The 14,441-nt window shown below is 38.6% G+C and overlaps 2 protein-coding genes across 2 annotated transcripts; one reads left to right on the top strand and one right to left on the bottom strand.

Moving 5' to 3' along the window:
- Window positions 1–3,275: 3,275 nt before the first annotated feature.
- Window positions 3,276–6,572, top strand: prl2 (prolactin 2). The gene is made up of 5 exons (XM_041781231.1): window positions 3,276–3,340; window positions 4,257–4,435; window positions 4,588–4,695; window positions 5,680–5,859; window positions 6,339–6,572. The coding sequence occupies exons 1-5, from the start codon at window positions 3,319–3,321 to the stop codon at window positions 6,531–6,533; spliced, it is 684 nt and encodes a 227-aa protein (XP_041637165.1). The 5' UTR covers window positions 3,276–3,318; the 3' UTR covers window positions 6,534–6,572.
- A 232-nt stretch (window positions 6,573–6,804) lies between these two features.
- On the bottom strand, window positions 6,805–14,422 carry hspa14 (heat shock protein 14). The gene is made up of 14 exons (XM_041780944.1): window positions 14,317–14,422; window positions 13,387–13,467; window positions 12,856–12,938; window positions 12,709–12,757; window positions 12,175–12,280; window positions 11,273–11,363; window positions 10,721–10,825; window positions 9,512–9,673; window positions 9,089–9,244; window positions 8,734–8,836; window positions 7,783–8,001; window positions 7,266–7,430; window positions 7,040–7,107; window positions 6,805–6,938 (listed from the first exon to the last, which is right to left on the bottom strand). The coding sequence occupies exons 1-14, from the start codon at window positions 14,371–14,373 to the stop codon at window positions 6,860–6,862; spliced, it is 1,524 nt and encodes a 507-aa protein (XP_041636878.1). The 5' UTR covers window positions 14,374–14,422; the 3' UTR covers window positions 6,805–6,859.
- Window positions 14,423–14,441: the final 19 nt, after the last annotated feature.

The raw sequence follows: 14,441 nt of genomic DNA, 5'->3' as shown, positions 1-14,441 counted from the left end.
ATGATGAACATCAATGTTGAGGATGATACTGATGATGATGATGACTGATGGTGATATGATGATGATGATGATGAACATCAATGTCAAGGAAGATGATGAAGATGACTGTGTTGGGGATGATGATGATGTCATTGATGAACACTGATGTTGAGGAAGGTTATGATGATGATGATTATGATGATGATGATGATGATGATGAAGATGACCATGATGGTAATGAGGATGACTGTGATAAACATCGATGATGAGGATGATAATGATGATGATGATGATGAGGATGAAGATGACTATGATGGTGATAATGATAATTTGAAAGACACAAATTAAACAAAATTACTAAACATTCCTCAGAAAAATAATTTTGTGTCAACTGGGACAAAAGATTGTGCCACAATAACATCATACATACTTATTTTCGTTACATAAAGAAAGTAGACACCATATCATATGTTGTTTTGGGTCTTTTAGTTCATGACCAGTGTGTTTTCCTAAGGTAGAAAAACAAAAACTCACACAAAATACCTGAATTCACCCTAGATACCCCACCTCCAAACCAATCAGGTCACGCCATTGGTCAAAAGACTTCCATAACAGAAAACACTGGTATATCCTCTCTCCTCAAGGAACCTCCTCTCTCCCCATCCATGTCGCCTCCAGCTCCATTTAAGGAGATGGGAGATGGTTCATGGTGGAGGGAGGAGAGCGCGTTCAGGGTCAGACCAGGAGGGAGGAGGCAAAGAGCAAAAAAAAAAAAAAAATTTATGGACAGGGTTACCTGTAATATTAAGAATTAACATTAGCAGGCAGTAGAGGGCGCTACCAAGCTGATAAAGGTTATGATAATAGTAACTAAAGCGGTGTTGTCTGTGGTTGAACTGGTCTGAGGATGATAATTCACTTTGGCATTCAGGAGGGTTTGAACTCCCTTGGTCATTCCTGGAAAGTGGAGCACGTTTATGAACACTGAGCAGACGTTTGTGACTCTCCGCAGAGTTTCCGGTAGTCATCACAGTTGTTCTAAAATGCAGAAAAAGGTCAGGGCTGAGATTTTGAGCCCTGCGGCGATGTTTAGCTGTAAGAGCGACCCCATTACGCTGCAGGTCAGCCTGAACATGACAACCCGAGGCTGTCGGCCCTAAAACTCTGATCCGTTATTTCTGAGAACGTGCTGCTGCAGTCACGTGGAGACGGAGGTATCATTTTACTCAATGAAACAAGACTCACCTACAATAAGATGACGATGATGATGAAGATGATGACGATAAAATGCCAGTGTATCTTAGTATCCACCTTTACATAGAAAACTTAGCAGCTTGGACTCTTTGTGACTTTGCTGAAAGAAGCTAATCAAGGCAAATAAAGCGTAATCTTATCAATGAAGATGATGAAGATTGATATGATGAAATGATGATGATGACTATGATGGTGATGAACACTTATGATGAGGATGATAATGATGATGACTATGATGGTGATGAACACTTATGATGAGGATGATAATGATGATGACTATGATGATGATGAACACTTATGATGAGGATGATAATGATGATGACTATGATGGTGATGAACACTTATGATGAGGATGATAATGATGATGACTATGATGGTGATGAACACTTATGATGAGGATGATAATGATGATGACTATGATGGTGATGAACACTTATGATGAGGATGATAATGATGATGACTATGATGGTGATGGTGATGACTATAATGGTGATGCTGATGGTGATGATGACGGTGATGATGTTGAGGATGATGATGATGTTGTTGATTAACATTGATGTAGAGGATGATAATAATGATGAAGATGACTATGATGGTGATGATGATGATGATGTTGGTGTGGAACATCTATGATGAGGATGAGGATGATGACGAAGAGGACTATGATGGTGATGATGGCGTGATGAACACTCATGATGAGAATGATGATAACTATGATGGTGATGGTGATGATGATGTTGATGAACACTGATGATGAGGATGATTATGATGATGATGAAGATGACTATGATGGTGCTAATGATGATGATGTAATGAACACCGATGATGAGGATGATGATGATGATGATGATGACATGATGAACATTGATGCTGAGGATGTAAATAATGATGATGATGACAGTGATGAACATCAATGATGATGATGATGATGAAGATGACTATGATGGTGCTAATAATGATAACGATGATGAACACATGATGAGGATTATAATGATGATGATGATGATGACATGATGAACATTGATGTTGAGGATGTAAATGATGATGATGATGATGATGATGAAGATGACTACGATGATGGTGATGATGAAGGTAGGTAATCTGACCACACTTTCATCAAAGAAATTCCTTTGCACATTACATTTTTCTTCTTCTGATATTCTCTCATCAGCTGACTGTCCCTTCCTGTTGGGCTCTGCAGCGCTGTGACCTTTAGTTCACTCTGTGTACTCAGACATTACTATAATGACCCAAGACGTGTTGAGTCAAGAGTGACGCCATTTTGGAATGATGCTCATGATGTCATTAGTCTCATAGCCCGCCGCAGGGTTACCGCACTGAGATGGTTTGATTCATACATGACAGACAGACAAACAGACACATGTATTTAAATAATAATCAGTAATGTGGTTTCACTGTCAGAAACTGAGGACAGGCAGACAGAGAAGAAAAACTGAAGCTCAAACACAGAAACATGAATTAAACATGAACAGAAATGTTGTTTTTAAAATCCCTTTTATTTATCATGTTAAAATTAAAAATACATTTCTTATTTAAACCCTTACTAATACATCTCAATAGGCTGAACTGTGATTGGTTGGCTGTTACAGCTGAGGGCTGGGCATTACAGAATAATATAACCTAAAATGAATCAATTCTGCTGATAATGTTTGTATTTTAATTATTCTTTCAGGATTTTTAGGAGCCACATGCTGCTGGGTAGTGAGAGTTGAGTATTAATAAAAGCAGTTAAACAGAAAATAAATGAAAATATATAATAAATATTTTTTTTTATTTTGTAAATATTAAAGCTAAAATAAAATAACTCTGTGGTTTAATTAATTTTCACAAAAGAAAGTGTAAAATTACTGCCATAACTACTTAAATTTGATTTCCTATCAAATATAAAATGAACATTTTATTTCATCATTTAAAGGTTATATCAGGGTAAATGACCACCCCCTCCCCTCCCTCCGCTGCTGTATATTAAAGAGCAGTCGTTCTGAGAGGAGCTCACATGAAGCCGAGGGGTCTTTGAACGCATCACGACACATTAAGAGCTTGTCATCATCTTCGCTCTGCAAAATGTCTGCAAACACCAGAACAGGTATGAAGCTTTATTTATTTTATTTTAATTAATTTTACTTTATTTTGTAAGGGCATCTGACTGCTTTGGTTAAATAGTGTTCATCATCTAATTAATCTTTTTTTTTTCAAACTTTTTTGAAACTTTCTGAAGCAGAAACCAAACCAGTTCACTTTCATTTCAGAAAGAGTCTGTCTGATAATTTTCTTGCTAAATATATAATGATGATAATTTTATTGTTTATAATGATCTCTTCTCTGTGTTTATTTTTCCTGTTAGGGCTGAAGAGTAAACTGAAGTATTACTAAAATCATGTAAAACATGTTATTTTTAAATGAACACAGGAGATGAAATATTAAAGTAGAATTAAAATATTAAAATATGTTTAAAATTACATATATTTAGCAGTAGAGGTCTTCTGGTAGACATTTACATTAAAAGATAGATCATCCTTTATGTGGGGCAGAAATCACACATAAAAGCATTTTTAAATTATCTTTCAGTTTTTCAATGTTTTTCATTTATGATGAAAATAATGAGGAAGAATGGATTATTACCTTTAATAGGAAATATTTAACTAGTATTACCAATAAAGTCAAAATGATCACAGTTCAATACTTTTTCTAATCACTGTGATCACCATATAATCTAATGTTATGATCATGATTATCTTTTACAACCCTTTTTGTTCTTTTAATAGGGACAGAACATATTATAATTATTTATTATTGTACAGTCATATATGATTATTGATGTCTATCTGTGGAGTTTGGGTGGAGGTGGTGAGCTTGTTGTTCTGCAGCTCCTTTGGTGCTGTTTATTTAACTTCTCTGAGTTATTGATCATATTTTATTAATAACTGATCAATCATTTATATATATATATATATATATATATATATATATTGATGATGAATACTGATTATCTGTTTGTCCAGTTTGGGTGGAGGTGGTGTGCATGTTGTTCTGCAGCTCACTGGGTGCTGTTTGTTCGGCTCCTCTCTGTATGAACACTCAGACCGGCTGTCACGTTCTCTCGCTGTCTGACCTGTTCGATCGAGTCATCCAACACTCCGCCCGGATGCACGGCATCTCCAACGACCTGCACTCTGAGTTTGTGAGTCGTTCTAAATGAGTTTATGCTGATATTAATGGTTTTCATCTGATTGTTTTCTTTATTTTCTCTGCTGTGTCCTCAGCTGACATTTAAACAAACTCTGACCTTTGACCTCTGACATTTCACTCTGCACTTCCTGTATTTCCTCACAGGAACAGCACTTCCTGCCGAGTAAGAATCAGATCGGTCGGGTCAGTCGGAACTGTCACACGTCGACCATCCTCACCCCAAATGGAAAGGAGAACGCCCAGAGGATGGCGGTGAGTCAACCACCATTAAAACTGACCCGCCAGGAAATAATGGTAGTCCCCCCCTGCCTAACTCAGAAGTGGTTCATGCCCAAGTCAGCCCTAGATATAAGGAAAGGAAGGTTTTGAGCTTTTTAACAGTCTAACCTGGAGGTGGTCCATACCTGAGTCAGCCCTTACTATAAGCTTTATTATAAAGGAAGGTTTTAAGCCTATAGCAGCCTAACCTGGAGGTAGTCCAGGTCTAAGTCAGCCCTTATCATAAGCTTTATTATAAAGGAAAGTTTGCGCTTATGGCAGCCTTACCCAGAGGTGGTCCAGGCCCAAGTCAGCCCTTACGATAAGCTTTGTTATAAAAGAAGGTTTTAAGCCTTTAACAGGCTGACCTGGAAGTGGTCCAGGCCTAAGTCAGCCTTTACTATAAGCTTTATTATAAAGGAAAGTTTGAGCTTATAGCAGCCCTTCCCTGAGGTTTAAAAATTACAAACTTTTAAAGTTAATTTATTTCTCTGTCAGGACAATTAAAGAGCAACCATCAGTATTACAACAAAATATCTTTCAAAATTAAATAAATGTAATAACAGTTAAATATTAGTAAAATAATACATGTATTCCTGTATTCCTCTTACTGTGTTGAGTCTATCCCACTCAGATTTTGACCTGAAGTCATCAAAATCCTCCCACCATTGACATGTTTCATAAAAGGATGCCTCAGTGGCCAAGGCGGCCATTTCTATAGCTCACCATTTGAGACAGGAAGTTGGTGTCTAAGCCTATAGCAGTCTAATACAGAGTTGGTCCTAACTACATCTTTATTAAGAAGGGGATTCCATGAGCCCATAACAGCCTATCTTGGAGGTGGTCCAGATCTGAGCCAGCCCTTACTATGTATTTATTATGAAGGAAAGTTTTAAGCCTATAGCAGCTTAACTATGGTCTTTCAAATCAGTGTAAAATGCCTTTAATGAACTTCGCCCCTTTCCTTGCTCTCTGTAGCAGCAGGAGCTGACCGAGGTGATCCTGAAGCTGCTGCTGGCCTGGAGGGATCCTCTTTGGCACTTCCAACAGAGCATGGCTCACCATCCTGACTTCACCAACTTCAGCTCCAACAAAGCACATGAGATGAGCGACATGGTGCACGAGCTGCGTAAAGGCGTGGAGAAGGTGGCTGAGAAGGTGATTGGAGTTATTTATCTTTATTAATGTCAGAGGACAGCACAGAGCGGAGGATGAGACAGATGGCGTTTAACATCTCCTCCGATTAAATATTTTGTTGACGCGCTGCAGGCGCTTGGAGCTGCAGAGTCATAAAGCTTCCAGCTGACCTCATCATGCCGAGTAATGTCTGAAAGGCCCTGATTTGACAGAAGGATGACCGTGTAATAACCATATGATATGACACATTAAATATTTACAACTGCTCTTTAAACACCCTGAAATAAGAAACATTAACTGGGTATTTTATCTGTAAGAATGGCTTTGGTCCTGTCTCAGCTTGGTCTTGGCCCCATGAATGTCCAAATAAACAATAGAAATTTACCTGAGAGATTAAGGAGAGGTGTAAACAGGGTCTGAGAGGTGGTTTAAATCAGACAAAAGTTTTAAGAATCATTGATTACGATTGGTTATTCTGCTTTCCCTCCTGTCTGATGCAGATGCAGATGTCGGGGATCATTAGTAACTCTGTCAGCAGTTTTGCATCTCCTGAAGCTCCCCTGCGGACCGACGGGCCAGAGTGGCATCTGATGAAGGACTATGACCTCCTGTACTGTTTCCGTAGAGACTCCAACAAGGTGCAGAACTACCTGAAGATCCTGAAGTGTCGAATCGTCCCCGAGCACGGGTGCTGAAGACCAAGACACCATGACGCTGGTTTGACTGGAGGAAATGTCGACATGCTGCATTTGACCTTTTTTTACCTGCAGAGACATTCACAGACTCAGAGACTCTGCCTCCCGTTGGACGGGAGTGGAATAAAACCATGTGAATCCTGTATATTACCAACCATGTTTCAATAAAAACTAAAACTCATTAAAATATTTTAAAAGGTTTAAAGATTTTTGACATTTATTTAATTGAAAAAAACTGCAAAAATACACAATAATAAACACACAGTTTCATTTTATTCACATTTATTGATTAATTAAAAAAAACATTAACTGACAGCCATTCAGATTTATGACGCTGCTGCGACCGTAACAACCTCTGACCTCCCGCTGCTCTGATCCACGCATGAAACGTGCAGTGAGCCATCCCTGAAACATGCAAACAGACATAAAGTTACACTTAAATACACAACAACACAGAAAAAAACAGATTATGTCCATAAACATATTTTGTGTGTATAGTGTGTTACCTCTTCATGGTGAGCACGGTGTCAACATTGTGTTGTTCGTCGGACGGCGTCAGATCTCTCAGGATGATCTGATGGAGGAAACAAAAATACCAAACCAATACATACTATCAATGTGAGGCACTTAAAACTGCTGGTAGCATTTAAAACTGCGTTTTAGGTCTTTAGGCTTTGGCATGGATGTAACAAATGTATGTGTGTTTTAATGCCATAAAGGCATATTTTTTACCTGGGCAAGTTTCTCTGGTGGTTCAGAGACTAATCTTTGATAGATTGCCACACAGAGAGACGACAGTGTGGCCCCGCCCCTAAGGAGGTGATGTCGGCGAGCAGGAAGTGGCGTGCCTGAGGGGAGGAGCACTGTGAACACCTCAGCTCCAGATTCATCGACCTCCTGTAGAGACCAAAAGATGGAAAAATGAAATTTAACGAATCAAATACCAGAAAATCACAGTAATCAGATAACAATAAAATTTTAAACCAGAGATTAAAACAGGAAGAATAAACAGATATGTCACGTCATAAAAAACAAAAAAAAAACAAAAACAAAAAACAGCAAAAAAAACTAATTAAACTGGAATTTATAAAAACTGGTTTTATCTGATGAGGTTACCTTCAGCAGGATATTGAACACAAGGTCAATAAATACTAATAGAAATCTAAATATGAATCAAATTAATAATACTACAACTTTAATAAATACAACTTAAATATGCGTTAAAAAGAGTTTTATTGGATGACATTACCTTCAGCAGGATGTCAGAGGCAGAGACCTCCACAGTTACAGACTCCTCCTCCTCCACTCTCAGCCTGTCTCCGCCCACCAGTAACCCCGCCTGCAGGGCTGCGCCAACCGCTATGACCTCATCAGGAGGCGCCGAGCTCAAGAGCTCCACGTCAGGAAACATGTCTCTGATCATCTGCTGCAGACGAGGGATCCTCGCTGAACCACCACACAACACCACCTACCAACCACAACCAACAACAATTAAATAATCAATTCATTATTCATTAAAAAACATGTAACAACAGGATTCATCCAGAAATAAAGGAGAAAGAACAAAAACTTTTAAAGTAGGAAAAAATATAAGACAAAAAAAATACAAAATACAAAAAAAAAAAAACGACAAAAATAAAAAACAAAACAAAACCAAAAACAACAAAAATGACAACGACAAAAGCAACAAAAAACAAGGACAAAAAACAATGCCAAAAAACTACAAAACAAGTGCAAAAAAAACCCAGTAAAAACAACAAAAACAATGTTAAAAAGAGATAATACCAACAAAAAAACAAATACAACAAAAAATCCCAAGAAAAACTGCAACAAAAATGAACAAAAACAACACTAAAATAAAAATATCCACAACAAAAAATGCCAAAAATACAAACACAAACAAAAACAACAGAATTCTCCCTAAAACAAAAAAAAACACTACTACTTAAACTACTACTACTACTTAACAACAAAACTTAAACAACCAAAAGGGACAAAAAAAACCCAAAACAATGAATTGGCAAAAAATAAACAACAAAAATTAACAACAAAAAACTCAACCAAATCAACATCATCCACTTCAGGGTGAACATGTTTTTGAGTTAAACAAGTTAAATCAGCTGCGTAAGCTCCCCTTCAAAATTAAAAGCCCCTCTATGCCTCATCGTATTGTTTGAGCTGTAATGAAAACTTGAAGTACCTTGTTAATGTCTGTGGTGGAAAGTCCCGCCTCTTCCAGCAGGGCTCTGATTGGCTGGATGCTCTTATTGAAGAGTGGTGAGCAGAGCAGCTCAAAGCGAGCTCTGAGAAAACAAACAAACGAACAACATCAACTGGTTGAACATTAAACATGCAGGAAAGTCCTGTGAACACAGAGCTAGAGTCCATCCTGCTACTATGGATGTTTTTATTTAGAGACGCCAACAATTACCCTCGTCCTACTTTGACATCTGTAAGAGACAGAAGTAGTCAGAGTTCTTTAAGCGGACTCTGGCATGATGGCTGAGTCCCTGACATGTTACCTGATCTCTAACATGTTAACCCTGACATTTTACCTGGAGACGCTGCATTCGAAGTCAACGCCTTCATGCAGAGAGTCGACGAAGCAGTTTGCAGATCCCAGAGAGGACAGAGAGTGTTTGGCCATGTCTGCTCCATTCATCAGCTTCAACATCGCACGGGCGTTACCGCTAACGTCATGTCTAAAAGTGCTGCAGCAAAGGTAAACAACAATCATATTAAGGGTTTGGGTTAATAAAAATAAAAATCTAATAATAACCCTAACCCTTATATAACAAAATAACTGATTATAACAGAATTAAACATTGATGACAAGGATAAAGTTTTGGACCTCATTGTGATATCTGATCATATAATGATAATCAGTATATAACAGTATGTTGATAATAATCATAATAAAAATAGTAACAATAATAATAATAACAACAACAACATGGGGATCAGTTGAGTGTTGGTACCGTTTAAACTCGGCGGCGAGGTGCTGGGCGAGTGCCTGGGTGAAGCTCTCTCCTCCGATGCTGTGATCCGTGTGAGTGTTGAGAACCCGGAACATTCCTCCATTCACCTGAAGAACTGTCACGCTGAGAGAAGACCCGCCCAGTTTCCACACCAGGACGTGACTAATACGGAGAACACACAACGGAGAACAGACAACAGGGGATGGAGAACAGAGAACTGAGTAAGAACCGGATAGCAGAGTCCTGAGCAGGCCCTTATTGACTGGGAACTGCAAACATGTTCTAAAACTATTGGAAAAATTTGTCATAGAAATTCATGGATATGATAATATAAACAAAAAAGGGTTAGAACAAAAAAGAGGAATAAGAACTGTTGTAGATCATAAGTTAACAGCTAAAATCAGCAAAGATTACTTCTAAACTTCTGTAGGGGGAGCTACAGAGCTGCTTTACTTTTATTGTGAAGGGAACTACAGATCTGTTCTTTTTTGTTGAGAGGGGAAATACAGATCTGTTTTATTTTATTGTGAAGGGAACTACAGATAGACTTCATGCTACTATGAAGGAAGCTACAGATCTGCTTGGTTTTATTGTGAAGGGAGCTACAGTTGGACTGAATTTTATTGTGAAAACAGCTACACATCAACTGTATTTTACTGGGAAAGGACGTACAGATGCATTTTTGATTTTAAGGGATCAACAGATCTACTTTATTGTTAAGGGAGCTACATATCTACTTTATTTTATTGCTGAGGGAGCTTTAGATCGACTTTATCTTACTGTGAAGACCCTGATGCTGCCAGTTGATTTCTCCTCCAGGTAATGCAGTTAAAACTTTTTACCTATCAGTATTGGTTTGAAGCAGAATGATTAATCTGACTTTTGGACTTCTCACACAGAAACCATTAAACTGAGCACCATTAAACCTGGTCAGCTGTGCAGGGTTTAGGGCTAGGATTTAAGGTTAGCGTTGCCCAGATACCTCTATCTTTTGAAGTGATTGTTTTAAGCAGATTTCACATTTATAACAGGACTGAGACAGAAAAACATTTTTTCCTGTGTTTAGATATGCAGCATTGAGTGAAAGTGCTGCCATTGCTTCGGGCTGACAAACATGCATCATGTGATGAATGACGCTCATCAGTAATTGAAATGGCCACACCGCCATCATCATAATCATAAAGATATGGAAATGTGTTCCTGCATTACCTCTTCCCCGATGAACTCTCCTGTCCCACGCCGTACGCCAGCAGAGCCGCTGCAGGTTCATGGATCAGACGAAGGACGTGAAAACCTGCCGACTCAGCAGCTTCTCTAAAGACACAAACACAACATGCACACCTTTACTACACACGATGGATGGATGTTGAGATATTAACACTGTGATATTTCTCCTTTAATATGAGTGTGACGGAGGCAGAGAGAGACAAACAGGGACATAAGCTCATCTCTAGCAGACAATGGTGATCATAAACAGTCAAACAGCCCCATGGTGGCGCAGCTCAGACCCTGTATGTCTGAGTTAGTCTTTGTTTCACAGAGCATTTTTGAGGACAGGATTTTATATAAATATTTTTCATAATCCTCTTCTGACATCCTACAAAAAACACCGATATGACGTCTGCTCATTGCCGCTCTTGTTTTCATTGTGCATGCTCTGCCCCTCATTGCTCAACTAAATGTATAAAAAGATTGTATCAACCAAGGTGGAGCTTCTTTAAGGCACACTCTAACCGAGTCAGCAACGGTCGCATGACCTACCTCAAGGCTCTTTTCTGAGCATGTGCAAACTCAAAGGGGACGGTGATGATGGCATCTGTGACATCAGAGCCGACTGCTGACTGAGCCGTTTCTGTAAACAAACAAACAAATGATCACTTCCTGTTTTTTCTAGCGTAATGAGTGTTTTCATGTGTAATGTTGGCTCCAGGAATGTTTAATTATGGTTAAATGACTATCTCATTTCTATTTAAATACCATTAAATAATCACTCAATATAAAAAATTATTAGATAATTATCCTTTAATGAATATTTAATTATCCTTTGATCAACCTTATCCTTTGATCAATCTAGTGTTAAAGGATATTCTTGCTGTGCTTGTTCATCTTCAATCTTGTTGAAGATGAGCTCTTTAATCTAATCTTTCATCTCATAATCCTTCAATTTCATCCAAATTTTAATCTTTAATCCTTTTAATTATTTTCATCTCTGATCTAGTCTTTATGTCAGGATTAAAGAATCTATGCCTGTAAACTCATTTACCTTTCATCTTGTTGAAGAGTTCTTTAATCTTAAAATTCATCTTAAACCAAATCTTTATTTCATCTTTAATCTAATCCCTAATCTAATTTCTATTTCAGGATTTAAGGCTGTGTGTCCATGCTTGTTTAGCTTTATCATATTGAAGATTAATTATTTAATTCTTAAATTAATCATGAACCTATCATTATTATGTCTAATTTTTAATTTTATCTTTAATCTAATCTCTATTTCAAGAGTAAAGGATCTGTGTCCATGTGTGATCTTTACCTTTCATCTTGTCGAAGATGAATTTGGCGACCTCTCCTGGACAGATGACTTGGTCTGTCCTTTAATTATCCTTTCATAATTCTTCAATCTAATCTCTTATCTAGTCAGGATTGAAGGATCTTTGTTTGTTTACCTTTCATCTTATTGAAGATGAGTTTGGCGACCTCTACTGGACAGATGACCTCGGTCTGATCTCCTGCTGAGATCTCATAATAAACCTTCTGATCCCGACACACCACCTGAAACAGACAGACAGGTGAGAGCAGGGCCACGCCAACATTCAGTTTCTATAGCGTCCATTTCCTGGACAGTGTCATGACAATGCTACCACATCACTGGCTGAATCCAAGGCAGACTTGGAGACATGTCCTCAGTGAGTCTGTTCTAATAGCCCTCCATTCTTAGGGTTAGGGTTGGCACAGACTGGAAGTGGGAGCCTATCTCTTTATTTAAAGGTGTACCTTGTTTCAAGGTAACTTGTGATGTCACAATGGCATCACATCACTCACTTTTATAACCACACACTCCAGCACAGCACGCCAGACACCATTAGAGTCAGAGAGGATTCAGAGATCAGAGATCAGAGTTGGAGGGACCAGGATCAAGAAAGACGACATGACCGTGATGACATCACCGACAGGAGGTGACATCACCACTGGAGACTCACCTGACACTTGGTCTGTGCTCGATGTGTCTGAGTCTCCAGGTCATCGAAGCTGAACAGAGAGAGAGAGAGAGAAAGGAGGGCTATTTATGAAGGGATATAAAGATGAATGAATGAATGAGTGAACACAACTGAGCATAACTGAGTCACCTTCTGCCGAGCACCTGCTTGACCTTCTCCACGGTGTTTGCTGCATTTCTAACTCGTCCCTGCTTCGCTGCGATCCCCACGATCTGCAGACCATAAAACACAATAAATAAATAAAATCATATTTACATGAAATATATAATTTGTATTTATTAATTTTATTTGGGAGACAGAAAAAGCTCTTCATTTAAATATTTAAAATATTTATGTAGCTAAAGGTAAATCAGAGTTACAGCAGACTGGAAAATACATAGATCTGATAAATTTCCATCCATCCATTCCATCCATTTTTTTTTACAGAAAAAAAGTGAGAAGTTACAGCAGATTTCTGCCTCAAATTTACAAGAGAGTAACGTTTTTTCTTTGAATTATTCACAAGCTGAAAACAGACAAAAAACAAAACTTCAAATCAGCACTCTCACCGGTAATGATCTAACAAGTTCACCTGGCTGACCTCACCTTCCCCCCAGGTGAGTATTAACCCACCCCCTCCATGTAAGAACGTCTCTAAGAAGTTACTTCTAATGAAGTTACCTGTTCGGTGTCTCTAAAGGCGACTACAGCAGGTGTCACTCGGTCTCCGGCGTCATTGGCAACCACATCGGCACGTCCATCCTGCAAACATTTAAAACATTTATGCCTTTATTTTGAAAGGACAGCAACAGAGAAGGAAACCAGGGAAAGAGAGAAATGACCTGCCGAAAAAGAGCTGCAGCTCATTGAACCTGAACTGTGAACAGTGGTGGCAGCATCATGCCTTGGGTATGCTTCTCTACAGCCAGCCCTGGAGGGCTTGTAAATCCAGAGGCTAAAATGAATGTGCCAAAATACATAAAAAGATCCTGGATAATTATCTTATTCAGTCTACAAGAGAACTACAGCTTGGGAGAAGATTTGTTTTCCAGCAAGACAACGACCCGAAGCATACAAGGACAGCTACAGAGAGTTGGTTTTGCAGTATCTAGATATGCAAGCCTGGTTGAGACCTATCCACAATGAATGATAAAATGAAATAAAATCTAGATTTCTAATCAATAAAAGGGAAAACCATCAAAAGGCACAGTACAGTATAGTATAGTACTGTAAAGTAAACTCTAACCCTCAGAGCTGGGGAACATTAAACAAGACAGTGTGAGTAAAACTCAGATAGAGCTAGTTACAGACGTTTATTCATGACTTTACTGAGACATAAACGTGGTTATCTTCACCAGCTTAACCCTCTCATCGTCAATCTTATTCTAATCATCAGTGTCAGGTTCAACACTCACTGAATTATCGATAAAAAGTATTGATTATTTGAATATCTGATTCCCATTGACAGTAACGGTAGGTAGCACTGATGCTAATCATTCAGCTTCCCTGTCTTTGATTGATCCTTTACTTCAAGGTCTATCGCTGATTAACCCATTTAGATCAAATATATCGATCATCCCTCAGTCACGTGATCACTCCGTAGACACTCACCTTAAAAACAGCGACACAGGCACAGGTATAACCAAAATGAACACCGATTGCTGCCATGCTGTTCACCGCTCTTCTCTACACACATATGCGCATGCGCTGAACTCACCGGTTGCACTGATAGCATC

The sequence above is a fragment of the Cheilinus undulatus genome, linkage group 23 (assembly GCF_018320785.1).
Source record: "Cheilinus undulatus linkage group 23, ASM1832078v1, whole genome shotgun sequence".
NCBI classification, from domain to species: Eukaryota; Metazoa; Chordata; class Actinopteri; order Labriformes; family Labridae; genus Cheilinus; species Cheilinus undulatus.
Note: the sequence above shows the minus strand (reverse complement) of the source record. Positions and strands in the feature narration are given on the sequence as shown.

Bases quoted from the DNA above. Each gene is read 5' to 3' on its own strand.
- prl2 (XM_041781231.1), top strand. From the start codon at position 3,319: ATGTCTGCAAACACCAGAACAG. The intron at 4,436-4,587 runs GTGAGTCGTTCT...ATTTCCTCACAG, and splicing joins ACGACCTGCACTCTGAGTTT to GAACAGCACTTCCTGCCGAG. The intron at 5,860-6,338 runs GTGATTGGAGTT...TGTCTGATGCAG, and splicing joins TGGAGAAGGTGGCTGAGAAG to ATGCAGATGTCGGGGATCAT.
- hspa14 (XM_041780944.1), bottom strand. From the start codon at position 14,373: ATGGCAGCAATCGGTGTTCATTTTGGTTATACCTGTGCCTGTGTCGCT. The intron at 10,826-11,272 runs GTAGGTCATGCG...TTGTGTCTTTAG, and splicing joins GCTCAGAAAAGAGCCTTGAG to AGAAGCTGCTGAGTCGGCAG. The intron at 9,245-9,511 runs GTACCAACACTC...CCTTTGCTGCAG, and splicing joins CTCGCCGCCGAGTTTAAACG to CACTTTTAGACATGACGTTA.